Source organism: Macrotis lagotis, chromosome X (assembly GCF_037893015.1).
Source record: "Macrotis lagotis isolate mMagLag1 chromosome X, bilby.v1.9.chrom.fasta, whole genome shotgun sequence".
Classification (NCBI taxonomy): Eukaryota; Metazoa; Chordata; class Mammalia; order Peramelemorphia; family Peramelidae; genus Macrotis; species Macrotis lagotis.
The window spans coordinates 294,954,812-294,971,226 of NC_133666.1; the positions used below are offsets into that span (position 1 = coordinate 294,954,812).

Below are 16,415 nucleotides of genomic sequence, written 5' to 3' on the forward strand. Positions count from 1 at the left end.
TTTTTGTATAAGTTCCATGTACTGCAGAGAAAAAGGTACATTCCTTTCTATCCCCATTCAGTTTCCTCCATAAGTCTACTATATCTAATTTTTCTAACAATCTATTTACCTCCATAATTTCTTTCTTGTTTGTTTTATGATTTGATTTATCTAGATCTGATAGCGGGAGGTTGAGGTCTCCCACTAGTAGAGTTTTGCTGTCTATGTCTTCCTGTAATTCTTTCAGCTTCTCCTCTAAGAATTTGGGTCCTGTCCCACTGGGTGCATATACATTCAATATTGAAATGACTTTATTGTCTATGGTACCTTTTAGGAGGATAAAGTTTCCTTCTTTATCTCTTTTAATGCTATCTATTTTTGCTGCTGCTTTGTCTGAGATAAGGATTGCTATCCCTGCTTTTTTTACTTCAGCCAAAGCAAAATATATTTTACCTTTACTCTATATGTATCTCTCTGCTTTAAATGAGTTTCTTGTAAGCAGCATATTGAAGGATTCTGGTTTTTAATCCACTCTGCTATTTGCTTACGTTTTATGGGAGAGTTCATCCCATTCACATTCAAGGTTATGATTACTAATTCTTTGTTACCCTCTGTGCTATCTTCCCTCTGTTTGTATTTTCCCCCTTTCCCCCCTTTTATCCATATTCCCCAGTATTTTGTTTTTGAATACCACCCCCTTCAGTATGTTTGTCCTCCTATATCACACCCTCCCCTTTCTTTCCCCTTTCCCTTTTTCCCTTTTCCCTTCCCTTCCTTTTGTTATTTCCCCTTATTTCCCCCACTCCCCTTCCCTTTCTCCATCCCCCCCTCCCCTTTTCCCCTTTTAATACTTGAAAGGTTAGATGTTTTATAAGTTAATTGAGTATGTGTAGGTTGACTTTAAGCCAAGTCTGATGAGAAGAAGATTCAGGTGTTTCTCCTCTGCTCCCTTCTTCCCCTCTATTACCATAGGTTTTTTTGTACCTCTTAGTGTAATGAGATTTGTCCCATTCAGTCCCCTCCATCCTCCTGTCTCTTTCCTGTCCCCCTTTTTAGGGAGGTAGTGTATTTTTTTAGATCATTCTATTTAGGTCATAGAAAATTCTGAGTGTCTGTCCCTTCTAGTTCAGTATATTCTATTGGATAGAGTCAAAATTCCTGAGAGTTATTAGAGTCTTTCTCCCAAGTGGGGTTAAAGCCAGTTACATCCTATTAGATAGCAGTCTCATGGATAGGTCATGGATGTCCATCATTTCTGGGTAGGTATATTCTCTCTGTTAGAGTTACATTTCTCAGGATTTATGAGAGTCTCTTCCCCCCCCCCGCCCCCATGCTGGAATATAGCCAGTTTCAACTTACTGGATTGCATTTTTTTCCTTTTACCACCCCCCCCCTTTTTAATATACCTTTTCATGTGTCTCTTGAACCTCCTGTTTGATATCCAAATTTTCTTTTTAGCTCTGGTCTTTTCATCAGAAATTTTTGGAACTCTTCCATTTCGTTAAATGTCCATCTTTTTCCCTGGAAGAGAAGGCTCAGCTTTGCAGGAAAGTAGATTCTTGGCTGCATTCCAAGCTCCCGTGCTCTTCGAAATATCTTGTTCTAGGCCCTTTGATCCCTTAAAGTTAATGCAGCCAGGTCCTGTGTGATCCTTACTGTGGCTCCTTGATATTTAAATTGCTTCTTTCTGGCTGCTTGCAGGATTTTCTCTTTTATCTGATAGTTCTGCAGTTTGGCTACAACATTCCTTGGTGTTTTCATTTTAGAATCTTTTTCTGGTGGGGATTGATGTACTCTTTCAATAACTACTTTGCCCTCTGATTCCATGATATCAGGGCAGTTTTCCATCACTAGATCCTGTAATATTAAGTCCAGGCTTTTTTCCTCTTCAATGTTTTCAGAAAGTCCTATAATTTTCAGGTTGCCCCTTCTCGATCTATTCTCGAGGTCATTAGTTTTGTTGATGAGGTATTTTACATTTGCTTCTATTTTTTCTATTTTTTGATTTTGTTTAACTGACTCTTGCTGTCTCATGGAGTCATTAGTTTCTGTAGACTCTGTTCTTTTTTGGGGGGAGGAGTTTTCTTCTTTAACCTTTTGCAACTCCTTTTCCAATTGGTCAATTCTACTTTTGAAAAAGCTTTCCATTTGACCAATTGAGGTTTTGAGAGAATTAATTTCTTTTTGCATTTGCTCATTTGAGGATCTGAGAGATTTATTCTCCTTTTGTGTTTGTTCGATTGTACTTTCTAAGGTTTTTTTTTCTTGTTGCAAGGTATTAATTGTCTCTCCCAAATTTTTAAGCTCCTTCCTTATTTCTTCAAGGAAGTCTTTCTGTGCTGGAGACCAGATTGTATTCTCTTTAGAGGTTCCAGGTCTCTCTGAGTTGGGGTCTTTCCTTTCCAGGAATTTTTCTATGGATCCACCTTTCTGCTGACCCTTCTTCATTATGCTAAGACCTTGAGTTGGGGGGGGGGCTGGTTCACCTGTCCTTGGGATCGCTAAAGGCTTTACTGAGTGCAGTTTCTCTGGCTGGCCAGTAGGAGGTGCTGTTTGCTCTCTCTGGAGTGTCTGTGACCTTGGTTGAGAGGCCTTCTCCCTTTGCTTGAGAGAAGGAATTGGAGCTATTGAATTCTTTTGCCTTCAATCAATGGTGGGCTTTACCCTGGCCTGAGGTCATTCCTCAGCTGGGCTGGTTCTTTTGCTCACACACCTGGGCCTGAGGCAGAAGTAGTTTGCAATTGTTTGTTTTGAAGGAGGCCACAGTGCAATAGAGGCATGGACTCAGAGTTTCTCAGACTTGAGGAGCCCAGGGATGGCATCCGCAGCTCTCCTGCACCAGACCTCTCCCTGCAGCCCCTTCCCCAAGCTCCAGGGGTACAGCACCAACACCAGCGCCTCTGCTTCCCTGCGGACCCAAGCCCCCTTCATACAGCCCTACCGCTGATCCAGCAGGTCCGGCTCTTGGGCCCTCAGACTCCTGGTTCCAATTCAGCTGTTAATCTGGCTGATCCCAGGCTGATCTTCCCTCGGAGCCCAGACTCACCTGCTGGTACTCAGCCAAGGCTGCTGCAGGAGACAAATCCTGAGGTAGATTTTCCTCTCCTGGCTTTTCTTTCTGGGTTTCCTGGTTCAAAATTCTTTTAAGAGGTTTGTTTCATGTGATAGATGGGGAAGAGATCAGGACACTTTAGAACTGTGCCTGTCTTCTCTCCGCCATCTTCCCATGACTTTCTTAAAAAAAAAAATCAAATAAAAACCCAAACACGAGCAATTGTTATGGTTGCTTTTTTTTTTTTAATTGCTTTTAGCCCAGATTCAGAATCCCATAATGGCAACACCAGAATTTGAATCCAAGTCACATGAGATTATTGTTGTTGCTTTGTCCTTCCTTTTTTCCTCCCCCGCCCAAAGATAATTATTAAGTTTCTTAAAATGATTTGAACTTAGGTCCTCCTGATTCCAGAGCCAGACTTTTGAGTTCAACGCTTTTATTTAAAAATTTCTTTGGTTTGTTTTTATAGTTTGGTTTTGGGGTGTTTTTTTTTTTTTTTGCCCAGGCCAGGCTCCATTCCCCTTATACTTATGGATGGAGTGGGCAGATCTTCTTTGTTGCTAATCCCTCTGTAGTATCATCATCACCTTAGTTTTTCAAAATTGTGAAGGAAGACCCAGACAAGCCCAAGGTCATAGGCAGCGAGTAAATAAAAGAGCTGAATTATGAGGTACAAACATAATGATCTAACCAGATTTGACAAGAAGTTATCAATTCAAAATTTTCTAGATTATTCGAAATATAGCTTAACATTCACTGTTATTGATACTGAATGTTACCTTAGTGTGTATTGTGTCTTGAAGAAATTAACATTTTTGGATCTAAGCATCCATAAGGAAAAAGTTCAACAATGTTTAAAATTAAGAGTTAATTTAGAACGTTAGGAAATTTCACTAAATTTTATTAACCCTTTGAAGTTTATGACATTCCCTATGTAATATTGCAAAAATGAAAAGCCACACCCCATTGTAGAAATATTTGTTCTTTTCTTATAGTAGAAATGATTTAAATAATTCACAGAAAACAAAAAAGGTGATAAACTAAAACACATTCTTTTGTCAGCAAATACAATTGGAAGATGTCTAGAAAACATTGTTAAGGTTTGATGAAACATACTAGAGAAGAGACAGAATTTGAATTCAGTTTCTTATGTGACTATTTCTTTTGTACCAGACTGGCTTTGGACTTCTATTTCCATCTAATAATAAAATTCTGTGATTTCTGTGATTAATTTGCAAGGAATAAGAGAGCAAGTATTTTAAGATATTCTCCAAAAAGATACTGTTCTGAAAGTTTCTTTGACTTGTAGGTCCAACCACATTACCTTGATTTCCATGGCTATCAGTTTAAGTTCAGAGAGTAAAGATTGATTCCAATTGCTCTCAGAACATTTGAGCAATTTATCATTTTTAAATGACAAAGAGTACAGAGTGCTTGTTGTTTCTATGGTGGGTAACAAGCTTTGGTGTTCTAAAAGCCTTCACAAAAACTGACAATAATGCACATCTATCTAGTCTCTGTTTGAATACCCTCAGTGATGAGCAGCCCACCTCACAAGGTAATCCATTCCACTTCCATAGTTCTGGAGCTGAATACTTTCTATGGCACAATAGGATATTAACCAAACTTTGAAGATACCAAGCAGTGGCAGAGTAAGGATATAAAATAAAAGTTATTTTCACGTTGATTTTTAAATATACTAAAATTCAATGTGTCAGTCAATATGGCTGCTGTCTTTGTTAAGCCTTACCTTTTGTTTACATGTATTGAGTCTACCAAATTATCCATGGTGATAACAAACATAAGAATATTTAGGTATCCTTCTTTTCTTTTTTCTATTTATTTTGTTTTTAAATTTTTGCCCCCAGCTACATGCAAAAATGTTTCAACATTTACTTCTGAAACCTTGAGTTCCAAATTCCCTCTCTTCCTCCCACCCCACTCCCCCCATTGAAAAAGCAAGTTACTTGGTGTAGGTTAGGGTTATCCAACCTTACTTTTTAAAAGCTTTTATTGAAACAACAGACAATATATTTTGATTTGCCATTTTAGTAAGAGCTCTGCAGTAGCTCAACTTCATTTACTAAAGCATTTGGTAAGCCCACAGGGGACAGCATGAAATTGCACTGCCAGCTGCATTTTGGACAGCCCTGGAGTAGGTTAAAAATGTGTAACCATGAAAAACATTACTGCAATGGTAATGTAAAAGTAAACATAACCATGCCCCTCCCCCCCCCAAAAAGAAACCTCAGGAAAAATAAAATGAGAAAAAAATGCTTCAGTCTTTATTCAGATATCATCAACTCTATCTTTGAGATGGATAGGATTCTTTATCAAAAGTCCATCAGAGAAATTGCTTCAATATTTTCCCCCACATTTCCTATTGCTAACTGTATTTCCTTCCATCCTATTCCCTGCACTCCCATTTACTCTGTTCTTTCTCTCTTTTCACCCTGTCCCTCCTCGAAAGTGTTTTGTATCTGACTACCCTCTTCCATGATCTTCCCTCTTTTCTATCATCTATACCCTCCCTTCCTCTCCCTATCCCCTTTCTCCCATCCCTTTCCTCTCCCATTTTCCTTTAGGGTAAGATAAGATTTCTATCCATAATTGAGTGTGTATGTTATTCCCTCTCTGAGCCACTTCTGATGGGAATAAGGTTCATTTACTCCACTTCATTTTCCCCTCTTCCATTCCACCACAAAGACTTTTTTCATATATGTATGTAACTCCCTAATAAATGAGAAAGTTCATAGGAATTATAAGTATAATTTCCCCATACAGGAATACAAGCAATTCAACATCATTAAATCCCTCCTAATTTGCCCTTCTCATCCACCCTCTCTATGCTTCACCTGAGTCCTGTACTTGAAGATCAAACTTTCTGTTCAATTCTGGTTGTTTCATCCAGAAAGGTTGAAAGTCCCCCTATTACATTGAATATCCAACTTTTCCCCTAAAAGAATAAGCTCAGTTTTGTTGGGTAGTTGAATCTCAGTTCTAATCCAAGTTCTCTTGCCTTCTGAAATATCATATTCTAAGCCCTACAAACCCTTAATGTAGAAGCTGCTAAATCTTGTGTTATCCTGACTGTAACTCTACAATATTTGAATTGTTTCTTTCTGGCTGCTTGTAATATTTCCTCCTTGACTTGGGAGTTATCAAATCTGACTGAAATATTCCTGGGCAGATTTCATTTTGTGATCTCTATTAGGAGGTGATTAGTAGATTCTTTCATTTTTACCCTCTGCTTCTAGAAAATCAGGGCAGTTTTCCTGGAGAATTTCTTGAAAAATGACATCTAGGTTCTTTTTTTTTAGTCATGGTTTTCATGTAATCCAATAATTTTAAAATTATCTATCGGATCTGTTTTCCATGTCAGTTGTTTTTCCAATAAGAGATTTTACATTTTCTTCTAGTTTTTAATTCTTTTGGTTTTGTTTTATTGTTTCTAGATTTCTCACAAAGTAATCAGTTTTCCTTAGCTCCATTCTACATTTAAAGTAATATTTTCTTCAGAGAGCTTTTGTATCTCTTTTCCATCTGATCAAGTCTGCTTTAAGGCATTCTTCTCTTCATTGGCCTTTTGAACTGCTTTTTTCATTTGATCCAAACTGGTTTTTAAGATGTTATTTTCTTCAGTATTTTTTGGTATCTCTACCAAGTTGCTGACTTGATTTTCATAATTTCCCCACATCATTCTCTTTTCTCTTCCCAATTTTTCCATTTTTCTTGGAGGTTTTGGATGTAGGAGCTTTGACTTTATTATCTTCTGAGTTGTATTTTGATCCTCCATAGGACCAATGTAATTGTCTATGTCCAAATTTTCTATTAAGCCCTAGTCTTTTCATCAGGAAATGTTGGAAGTCTTCCATTTCATTAAATGTCCATCTTTTCCCCTGGAAGAGAAGACTCAGCTTTGCTGAGTAGTGGATTCTTGGCTGCATTCCAAATTCTCTTGCTCTTTGGAATATCTCATTCCAGGCTCCTTGATATTTAAATTGTTTCTTTCTAGCTGCTTGCAGGAGTTTCTCTTTTATCTGATCGTTCTGGAATTTGGCCACAACATTCCTTGGTGTTTTCATTTTAGGATCTCTTTCTGGAGGGTATCAATGTATTTTTTTCAATAACAGTTTTGCCCTCTGGTTCCATGATATCAGGGCAATTTTCCATCACTAAATCCCTTAATATTAAGTCCAGGCTTTTTTTTTTCCTCTTTAATGTTTCCAGGAAGACCCATAATTCTCAGGTTTTCCCTTCTTGATCAGTTCTTGAGGTCAGTGGTTTTGCTGATGAGGTATTTTACATTTTCTTCTAATTTTTCAATTTTTTTGGTTTTGTTTAACAGACTCTTGCTGTCTCATGAAGTCATTAGTTTCCACAGACTCCATTCTTTTTTTTTAGAGAAGAATTTTCTTCATTTATCTTTTGCAGCTCCTTTTCCAATTGATCAATTCTATTTTTGAAAGTTTTCCATTTGACCAATTGAGGTTTTGAGAGACTTATTTTCTTTTTTGCATTTGTCCAATTATATTTTCCAATGATTTGTTTTCTTGTTGAAAGGTGTTAATTGTCTCTCCCAAATTTTCCAATTGATTTTTAAACTCCTTCCTCATTTCTTCAAGGAAGCCTTTCTGTGCTGGAGATCAGGTCATATTCTCCTCAGAGGTTCTAGGTCTCTCTGAGTTAGGGTCTTTTCCTTCGAGGAACTGTTCTATGGACCCTCCTTTTCTCTGAACTTTCTTCATTTTCCTAAGACTTATGTTGGCAAGGGGCTGGTTCACAGAGGTTTGGTGTTGAGATCCCTAGAGGCTTTACTCACTGGGTTTAGTAACTCCAAGTGGGCTGGCCAGTAGACTGTGTTGGTTGATTTCTCTGGAGTATCTATGACTTTAATTTGAGGCCCTCTTCCTTAGCCTGGAGAGGGTAGATGAAGCTGTTGTGTACTTTTATCTTTGTCCAATGGTGGGTTTTGCCCTAGGGCAAGGTAATTGCTCTCCCTATTCATAGCTGAGAAAGGTCTGCTGCTCTTAGCCTGGGACAGAGGTGGCCTGTAATTGTGTTTGTTGTGGGAAGAGGCTTCAGCTGAAATGAAGGTATGGCTGCAGCTCTCCTACACTGGAACTCACACTCTAGCTCTGCAGGTAAGCTCCAGATTGTCAGTGCCCAACCAATGCCTCTGCTTCCTAGTTGGCCCACACCCCTGTAGCCGATCAGGCTTGCCCTGCTTTTAGGCTTCCAGGTTCTAGACCGCCCCATTGATCAGGCTAGTTGAGCTCTCAGGCTCTGACCCTGTTCTGTGCTCCCAGCAGAGTCTGCCATATGCACTCGGCTCACCCACTATCCCAGAGGATAAACCTTGAGGTAGATCTCCTAGTTTATTTCTCTGGGTTTTGTAGATAGGATTTCTGTTAAGAGGTTTGTTTCATGTTATATATGAGGGAAGATCAGGAAAGCAGATCATGAGACTTGCACTGTGCCTGTCTTTTCTCTGCCATCTTGGCTGGAAGTTCCCAAAGTAATTGTCTGTGGTGGATTTTTTTTTCTTATGTTGCTTGCTCATTTCCCCATCCTATGATTTGATTTTAGCTCTTTATTAAGATGGGGCTCTGCTTCCATTGTGGAGGGTTATTGTAATTGTTTTCAGGGACACCCCCCCAGGGACCTGCAAATTCTCACTTCCTCCAAGGTCTTAGGAGATGCTATGACTGCTCTCCTATTCTGTATTATGGTCTGTAGGTGGCCACAAGCACTCCTTTCTGCCCTGAAATTGTGAGAAATGTCCCTGCTCTACTGTAGACCCTGAGCTCTCTTGCGTTTTTGCTTCTTTTCTGGAGGCTGGAGCCTCAGACTGAGACTTGGAACTGAGTATGGTCACAGCAATAAAGTCCTGCCTCAGAGATAACAAAGAGACCTCTGCAAGCCCCTCTGGCTCCCTTACATCAATGGGTTAAGTGTTCTGGAAGAAGCTGCTAGGTGGCTCCCTAGGTCTGTTCCTAGTCCCTGGGGAACTGGGTGTGTGTTGAGGTCTGTGCTGGACTGGGCTTCACTCTCACTTTGATGTGGCATAGTTTTCCTGTTGACCTTCCAAACTGTCTTTGACAATCCCTGGGCTGAGATGTCTGGAACTATCACCAGTTCCACCAGACCCAGACATCCCCAGAAGTCCAGATGCCCTGTGGTCTATTCCTGAATGGCTTCCAGCACAGCTTGGGCTGCATTGCAGGCTCTTTCTAATGCTGGTGTAATAGATCCTTACCATGGATCTTCCAGGTTTTCTTGGACTGGAAAATTGTTTCACTTAGTCTTTTTGTGGGTTCTGCCATTCTTAGAATTTGGTTAGAGTCATTATTTAAAGGTATTTGGAGTGGTTTGGGGAACAGCTCTGGTGAGTTCCTGTCTTTACTCTGTTGTTTTGCATCTTTTTTAAAATTTTTGATCCTAAGATCTTTAATTAATTTTCATTCCCAAAGCAATCTTGGTGTTATAGAAGACAGTCATCTCTAAAAGAACTAGTAAAATGAGTTCTGTGTTAAAACATCAGTTTTTCTATATACTATCAACAAAATTCAGCAGTAGAAGTTAGAAAAAAAATTCCATTCAAAACAATTACAAAATAGAAGAAATAGTTGGAAGTTTACTTACCTACGTACACACACACACACACACACACACACACACACACACACACATACCATATATATATACACATAAATTATATGCATGTAACTATTAAATATTTTTAGAAATATTTATTATTAGAATAATTAGAGTGGAGTCATCCAGCAGGAGCCTCCAGGCAGCTGTGCCCTGAGTGCTAAGCCCACTCCAGCTAAGGGAGTGGAGGGAGACTACCAAGGTCTGTCCTCTGTCCCTGGAACAGGATTCTGGGGCTCTGACCACATTCAGATTCTGGTTGAAGTCTAGGCCCCCCATAGAGCAGGGACACCCCTCCCATCTCAGCCCCATGGCAGAAGGGTGCACTTGTGGTCATTCACAGAACAGGACAGCAGTCAGAGCCTCACACATTGAGGTCCTTGTGGGGGTGTCCCAATGATACTCAAAAGCTCAGGAAGCACCCCAAAACCAGGCACAGGCTGGGGAAATGAGTAAACAGGGGGAAAAAAGAACCAGACCATTGACAATTACTTTTACTATGATCCTGTGGAAGATCAAAATCTGAAGATGAGATAGTCCAAGCTTCTGCATCTGAAGACTCCAAGAAATATTAGAAGTTGGGGTCAGGCTATTACAGAGCTCAAAAAAGACTGAAAATCAAGTAAGGGAGATAGAAGAAAAACTGAGAAAAGAAATGAGAGAGATGTAGGAAAAAACATGAAAATGAAGTCAGTGGCTTAGCAAAGAGATTCAAAAAAATGTTGAAGAAAATAACATGTTAAAAACCTAGGTCAAATGGATAAAATAGTTCAAAAAAGTTATTGAGGAGAAGAATGCTTTAAAGAGAAGAATTGGCCAGATGGAAAAGGAGATAAGAAAGCTCTCTGAGGAAAACAAACCCGTCAGATGTAGAATGGAGCTAAAGGAAGCTGATGACTTTGTGAGAACTCAAGACACAGTAGTGGAACACCAAAAGAATGAAAAATTAGAAGAAAATGTGAAATATCTCATTGAAAAAACAACTGATAAGGAAAACAGATTCAGGAAAGATAATATGAAAATTATTGGGATACCTGAAAGTCATGATCAGGAACAGAGCCTTGACCTCATTTTTAAAGAATTTCTAAAGGAAAATTGCCCTGGTATCCTAGAAACAGAGGGCAAAATAGAAATTGAGAGAATGCACTGATCTTCCCAAGAAAGAGATTAAAAAAAACAAACCCCAGGAATATTATAGCCAAGTTCCAGAACTCCCAAGTCAAAGAGAAAATATTACAAGCAGCCAGAAGGATACAATTCAAATATCGTGGAGCTGCAGTCAGGATCACACAGGACTTAGCAACAACTACATTAAGGGCTCATAGGGCTTGGAATATAATATTCCGTAAAGCAAAAGAGCTTGGAATGCAACTGAGAATCAACTACCCAGCAAAACTGAACATGCTCTTCCAGGGGAAAAGATGGATTTTCAATGAAACAGGGGAATTTCAGATGTTCCTGTTGAAACAACCAGAGCTAAACAGAAAGTTTGACCTTCAAGTAGAGGATTCAGGTGAAGCATAGAGAGAGTCGACAAGAAGGGTAAATTATGAGGGACTTAATGAGGATGAACTGCATGTATTCCTGCATGGAAAGATGATACTGATAATACTCATATGAACCTTCTCATTTAATAGAGCAGGTTGAAAGAGCTTTTATGGATGAAGCACAGGAGAGAGCTGAATTTGAAGATATAATATATTGTAAAAATGGAGTCAATGGGTGAAAGGGAAATGCAGTGGAGCAAGAGAAAGGAGAGGTAGAATAAGCTAAGATGTTTCATGTAGCTTTTGCAATGGTATGGAAGGGGGAAGGTGAGGGAGAATGAGGAAACCTTCATTCTCATTAGAAATGGCTCAGAGAAGAAACAGCATACACACTCAATAGGGGATAGGCATCTACAGGAAAAAGGAGAGAAGGGGGACAGGGGGAAGGGGGGATGTGCGTTATAGAAAAGAGGTAGATCATGGGAGAGAATATTCAGATATAACACATTTTCTTTTTTACTTTTTGCAAGGTGCTGGGATTGAGTGACCTGTCTGGGACCACGGGGCTAGGTTGTTGCTGGGTCTCTGGGGTGGGATGTGGGCTTGGGGACTCTTGGCCCCAGAGCTGGTTCTCTGTCTGCTGTGCCACTTGGCTGCCCCACAGCACATTTTTGAAAAGGGACAGAGTGAAAGGAGAGAGAAAATAGACAATAGTGAGGAGGAATGGGTGGAGGGAATTACAATCAGCAACAGCAACTGTGGAAAAAATGTGAAACTAACTTCTATGATGGACTTATGATAAAAAAAAATATGATTCACCCAAGACAGAGCTAATAAAATCAGAACACACACTGAAACACATTTTTTTTTCTCTTTCTTTCACGCTATTTCTCATGAGGTTTTATCTTTTTGTGGGGGAAGAGGGTATCATGTTTACTTTTTTTCTTTTTTAGGTTTTTGCTAGGCAATGGGGTTAAGTGGCTTGCCCAAGGCCACACAGCTGGGTAATTATTAAGTGTCTGAGGCCAGATTTGAACTCAAATACTCCTGATTCCTGGACTGGCGTGCTATCCCCTGAGCCACCTAGCTGCCTATGTTTACTCTTAAACAAGAATATTTTAGTAATGTGTAAATAAAAATAAATAAATAAATTTATTTTTTTAAAAAATACTTAGATAAATATTAACTGGCTATGGTTGCCCCAGGTCAATATTGTTATATTATTATAAAATTTGCTTAAATTAGTATAGTTATTCAGTATCATAACAATCATTCTATTACTTTATAGAGATTGAATGTTTTATTTTTAGCAAGGTTCATCTGGAAAACTAAAGATCAAGAATCTCAAAAGAAATTGTAAATGGAGTTATAACAATACCATGTCTGTAACTCTTCTACAAATCAGTAATCATAAACTAGCTAATATTGGTTAAAAAATAGAAATCACTCAGCAGAGAATGTTAAGTAATAATATGTTCAATAAATCTAAAGACTCTGACTACACTATTCATTCCAAACTGGTTTAAACCATCATTTCATACCATATACAAAAATAAGATCCAAATGGATCCATGTCTCAGACATAAAAATTCACACCATAAACAAAATTAGAAGAACAGGGAAGAAAATGGTTTATGGAATAGTTTATATCCCAAAGTAAGAAAGAATCAAAGATAATAAAGTAGACAATTTTAATTACATAAAATTGAAACATTTTTTTTACAAAAATCAGTGCATCTAGAACTAGATTAAAAATATCTTGCTAGAAAAAATTTTGTTACTTCTTTGATGAAGATCTGATATTCAACATATATAAGAAAAAGATTCTATTATACAGGAACAAGATCCATTACCTAAAACATAAATTGTTAAAGAATAATACCAGGCAGTTCTCATAGGAAGAAATTCAAGCTATCAAAAAACATGTAAAATACTTTTAAAAATTGAAAAAACCCACTCTGGTAAATATTAATTAGAAAAACTTTCAGAGGTTCTATCCCATAGTTACCAGATAAGAAAGAAAAATTATGACTACTAGAGATTATATAGGAAGGTAGGCACATATATATTCTAGAAAGAAATTTGGAACCATATCCAAAAGGTCAATAAACTGTGTATTTATTTGCACCCAGCTATGCCACTATTAAGTTTATACCTCAAAGAGATCAAAGAAAGGGCAAAATGACCTATTTGTGTACAAATACGTATAGAAGCTCTATTTGTTATAACAAAGATATGGAAACTAAAGAAGTGTCCATCATTTAGAAATTGGTGAACAAATTATGGAATGGAATGGAATTATCCTATGAGAAGTGATGAAAGGGATGGATTCAGAAAACCTAGCAAGACTATGAAATGATATAGAATAAATTGAACAATGCCATGCATAAAGTTGATTTAAAAAAATGAGCAACCATAACTCCAGTAGACTAATAAAAAATGTGCTATCCACATCCTGATAGAAAGGTGATAATCTCAAGGTTCAAAGCAAGAAACATTTTTGGATGTGTTCAACTTGTTAATTTGTTTTACTTAGTATGTATATGTGTTACATATTTTTTTTCTTTTAAAGAATTGGTAGGGGAAAGAAGAGAGGTAGCAATACTAGTATGGAAAGAAAAAGAAAAAGAAAAGAGTCAGCATGTACAGAAGAGACAGAGGAGCAGTCAGCTTTAAAGGAACATTTTAAAGCATTTATTATTTATTTAAAGGAACATAATAAGTATTATATATTTAAAAGGAAAGAGAAACTATAATGTCATAGAGATTATAATATCATATATAATGTCTTCATCATCCATCCTATTTTGTATGTAGATATGATCATTTTATTTGCTGTTTAAATTAAAAATTTTTTTTTAAATTTATGCCAAGCCCTGGGTAAGCTACTGAACCTAAGGCAAATAGTCTTTTGTGAGAACCAACTTGGAATAGTGGGAAAAACCAGTAAATTATGAGTGAGACCTGAGTTTCAGTCCTCCTCCCTTCTGTTGCAGAATTATGTGACCTTCATTTCACTTCATATGTTTCAGTTTTCATTACTATAAATTAACTGGAGTAACTGCAGTATCTTTTGAAATGCTGTCCAACTCTAAATAAAATGATAGTATTCCTTTCGTAAGAAAAACTTGATAGGGAAAAAAAAAGAAAGGGTAAAGATTACTTGTATTTGATATTGGATTTTTATACCATTGAAATTTCTCCCAGGTTCCTGTCACCTAAGTATATGAATAAAAATAAGAATGCAAAATACACTAACATTTTAAGATCAGTTAAGGACTTGGAACTCTTTTTGATATCATGCTGAAGGTGATTTGAATCACTTTACTGAATAAGACTGATTTTACTTACCCTTAATTCCATTGTTTCCTTTTTGTTTTTACCATCATTGATATTCTTGTCTGGTATTTACTAATACTTTGTTTCAGTTGCTTATTACCAATATGTCAAATGGTGAAACATGTAACCTCTGAATTACAGTTCCCCTCATCTGTAAAAGAAGAAGGTTTAATGGGATGGCCTCTGAAATCTTTCCCCACTTTAGCTCCACAATTTGATGATTTTAAATGTAGAGTATGTTTTTCTCCTCTCTCCATCAATTTCTCTTCTTCAAATGGGTAGACCATTCTTCAAATCTAGTAGACCAGCTCTTTCTAGTAAGGTTTCCACTTAAAAATTTCTCTTTCCTCCCTTACAGGTATAAAGGTTTTAAAGGCAACTGTTCCATGACCTTCATTGATCAGTTTAAAGCATTACACCAGTGTAATAAGTATTGTGAAATGCTGGGGTTAAAATCCCTTCAAACCAATAACCAGAAACAGAAGAAACCAGTCATCGGGAGAGGCAAAGTTCAGCCATCCACCATCCCTGCCAAGAAGGCAGGGGTCAATGCTCCCACAGAGAAGAAAATAGACTCCACAGTTAAGTTGCCTGCAAGCAGAGAGTGAAAGAGAAGAGCAGAGACCTCATGCGAGAGGGACTTCATAATCAGTTATAAGACTATAGTTATTCCCAATGTACAATGCCTTAATATTCTTTGAAACCAACACTTGCTGTCCTCACTGAAATGTTAGCAGGATAGGACCTATGATACACTTACTGGGAAAACAAACTAAACTATCATCATAGTGATAGTCAGTCCTCTCTTTGTATGAACTTTTCAGCATTTTTACCAATGTTACATCTGTGTATATTTGTGGGGGTTTTTTGCACATTCTTGTGTTATCAAGGACTTGGTGAAAAGATGGGACTTCTTATCCTATTGTCTTCCTTACTTCCCACTAGACCAGTGAGGCTATGGCATTCAGCTGCTAAATAAACTTAAAATATGAATGATTGACTCTCCATATTGAAGTTTTGCACTAGTGTTGATTACTGGCCTTGTTGAAATTTTTCAGTAATGATGACCTTTTTCATAATTATTTGCACAGTTGTTACCCTTATGAAACTTTGACAACCAGGTGTACTTTTTTCTGTTTAATTAAATTCCTATTTAAACAAAAACAAGTTGTGTGGTTACTTGGATCATTGCTGGCATCTTTTCTGAGTAATTTGTTTCATAAGTCAGATCTCTTGGGTTTAGTAATCACCTAATAAGGTGACCTACTCATATGACGTTCCCTTTTAGAACAGAAAAGCTCTAAAAATGGGTATCTGTGGTTTCTCTATTCTTAGGTCTCCACTTGAAAAGGTACTAACTTTCTATTATTTTCCATACATCCAGAACCCCAAAGATTGATGACTCTTTTTCTGGTTTTATAAAGAGCCATAAACATTGAGCTGCATTTTCTCCTTTATACACAAGAGGGTGTGAGCTCTATACCCTTCTGTGTTTACACTGTCTCTCCTTATATTGTGCCTTTCCCTTTCTACCTCCACCTCCAACTTAGATCTCACTAGCCCTTTTTTCACTAGTCAACTCTTTCTAAGTAATTAATGGGAAAACAGAACAAATCTGATCATGTTTGATGGAATGGGCCAGTGTCAAGTGACTAGAAAGATTGGCTGACATCATGTCCATATGAGCAGACATACTCCACCTAGGCCATTATCATTACATTTTCCAAAAGATATCTGCATAGAACCTCCCTCTGCCCTGCCCTCTCCACCAAAGAACCTTTAAGTTTGGAAGAAAATCAGTTAATAGTGGATCAGGGCATGAATATGGGATAAGAATTGCAGACAGACGATAAATTGAGCTCTAAACTGAATGGTAGTGAGAAACAAGATAGATTGTG

The 16,415-nt window shown here is 37.7% G+C and overlaps 1 protein-coding gene across 4 annotated transcripts in view; it reads left to right on the forward strand.

The window, feature by feature from the left end:
- ALPK2 (alpha kinase 2) overlaps positions 1–16,081 on the forward strand; it is a 215,722-nt gene extending 199,641 nt beyond the window's left edge. For 3 of the 4 annotated variants that reach the window (XM_074205153.1, XM_074205154.1, XM_074205155.1), the window contains one exon: positions 14,876–16,081. In XM_074205153.1, coding sequence (XP_074061254.1) covers positions 14,876–15,125 — 250 coding nt within the window. In that variant the 3' untranslated portion in view covers positions 15,126–16,081. The remainder of the gene's footprint in view (positions 1–14,875) is intronic. The other variant, XM_074205156.1, reaches the window with a different exon arrangement.
- The last annotated feature ends 334 nt before the right edge of the window (positions 16,082–16,415 follow it).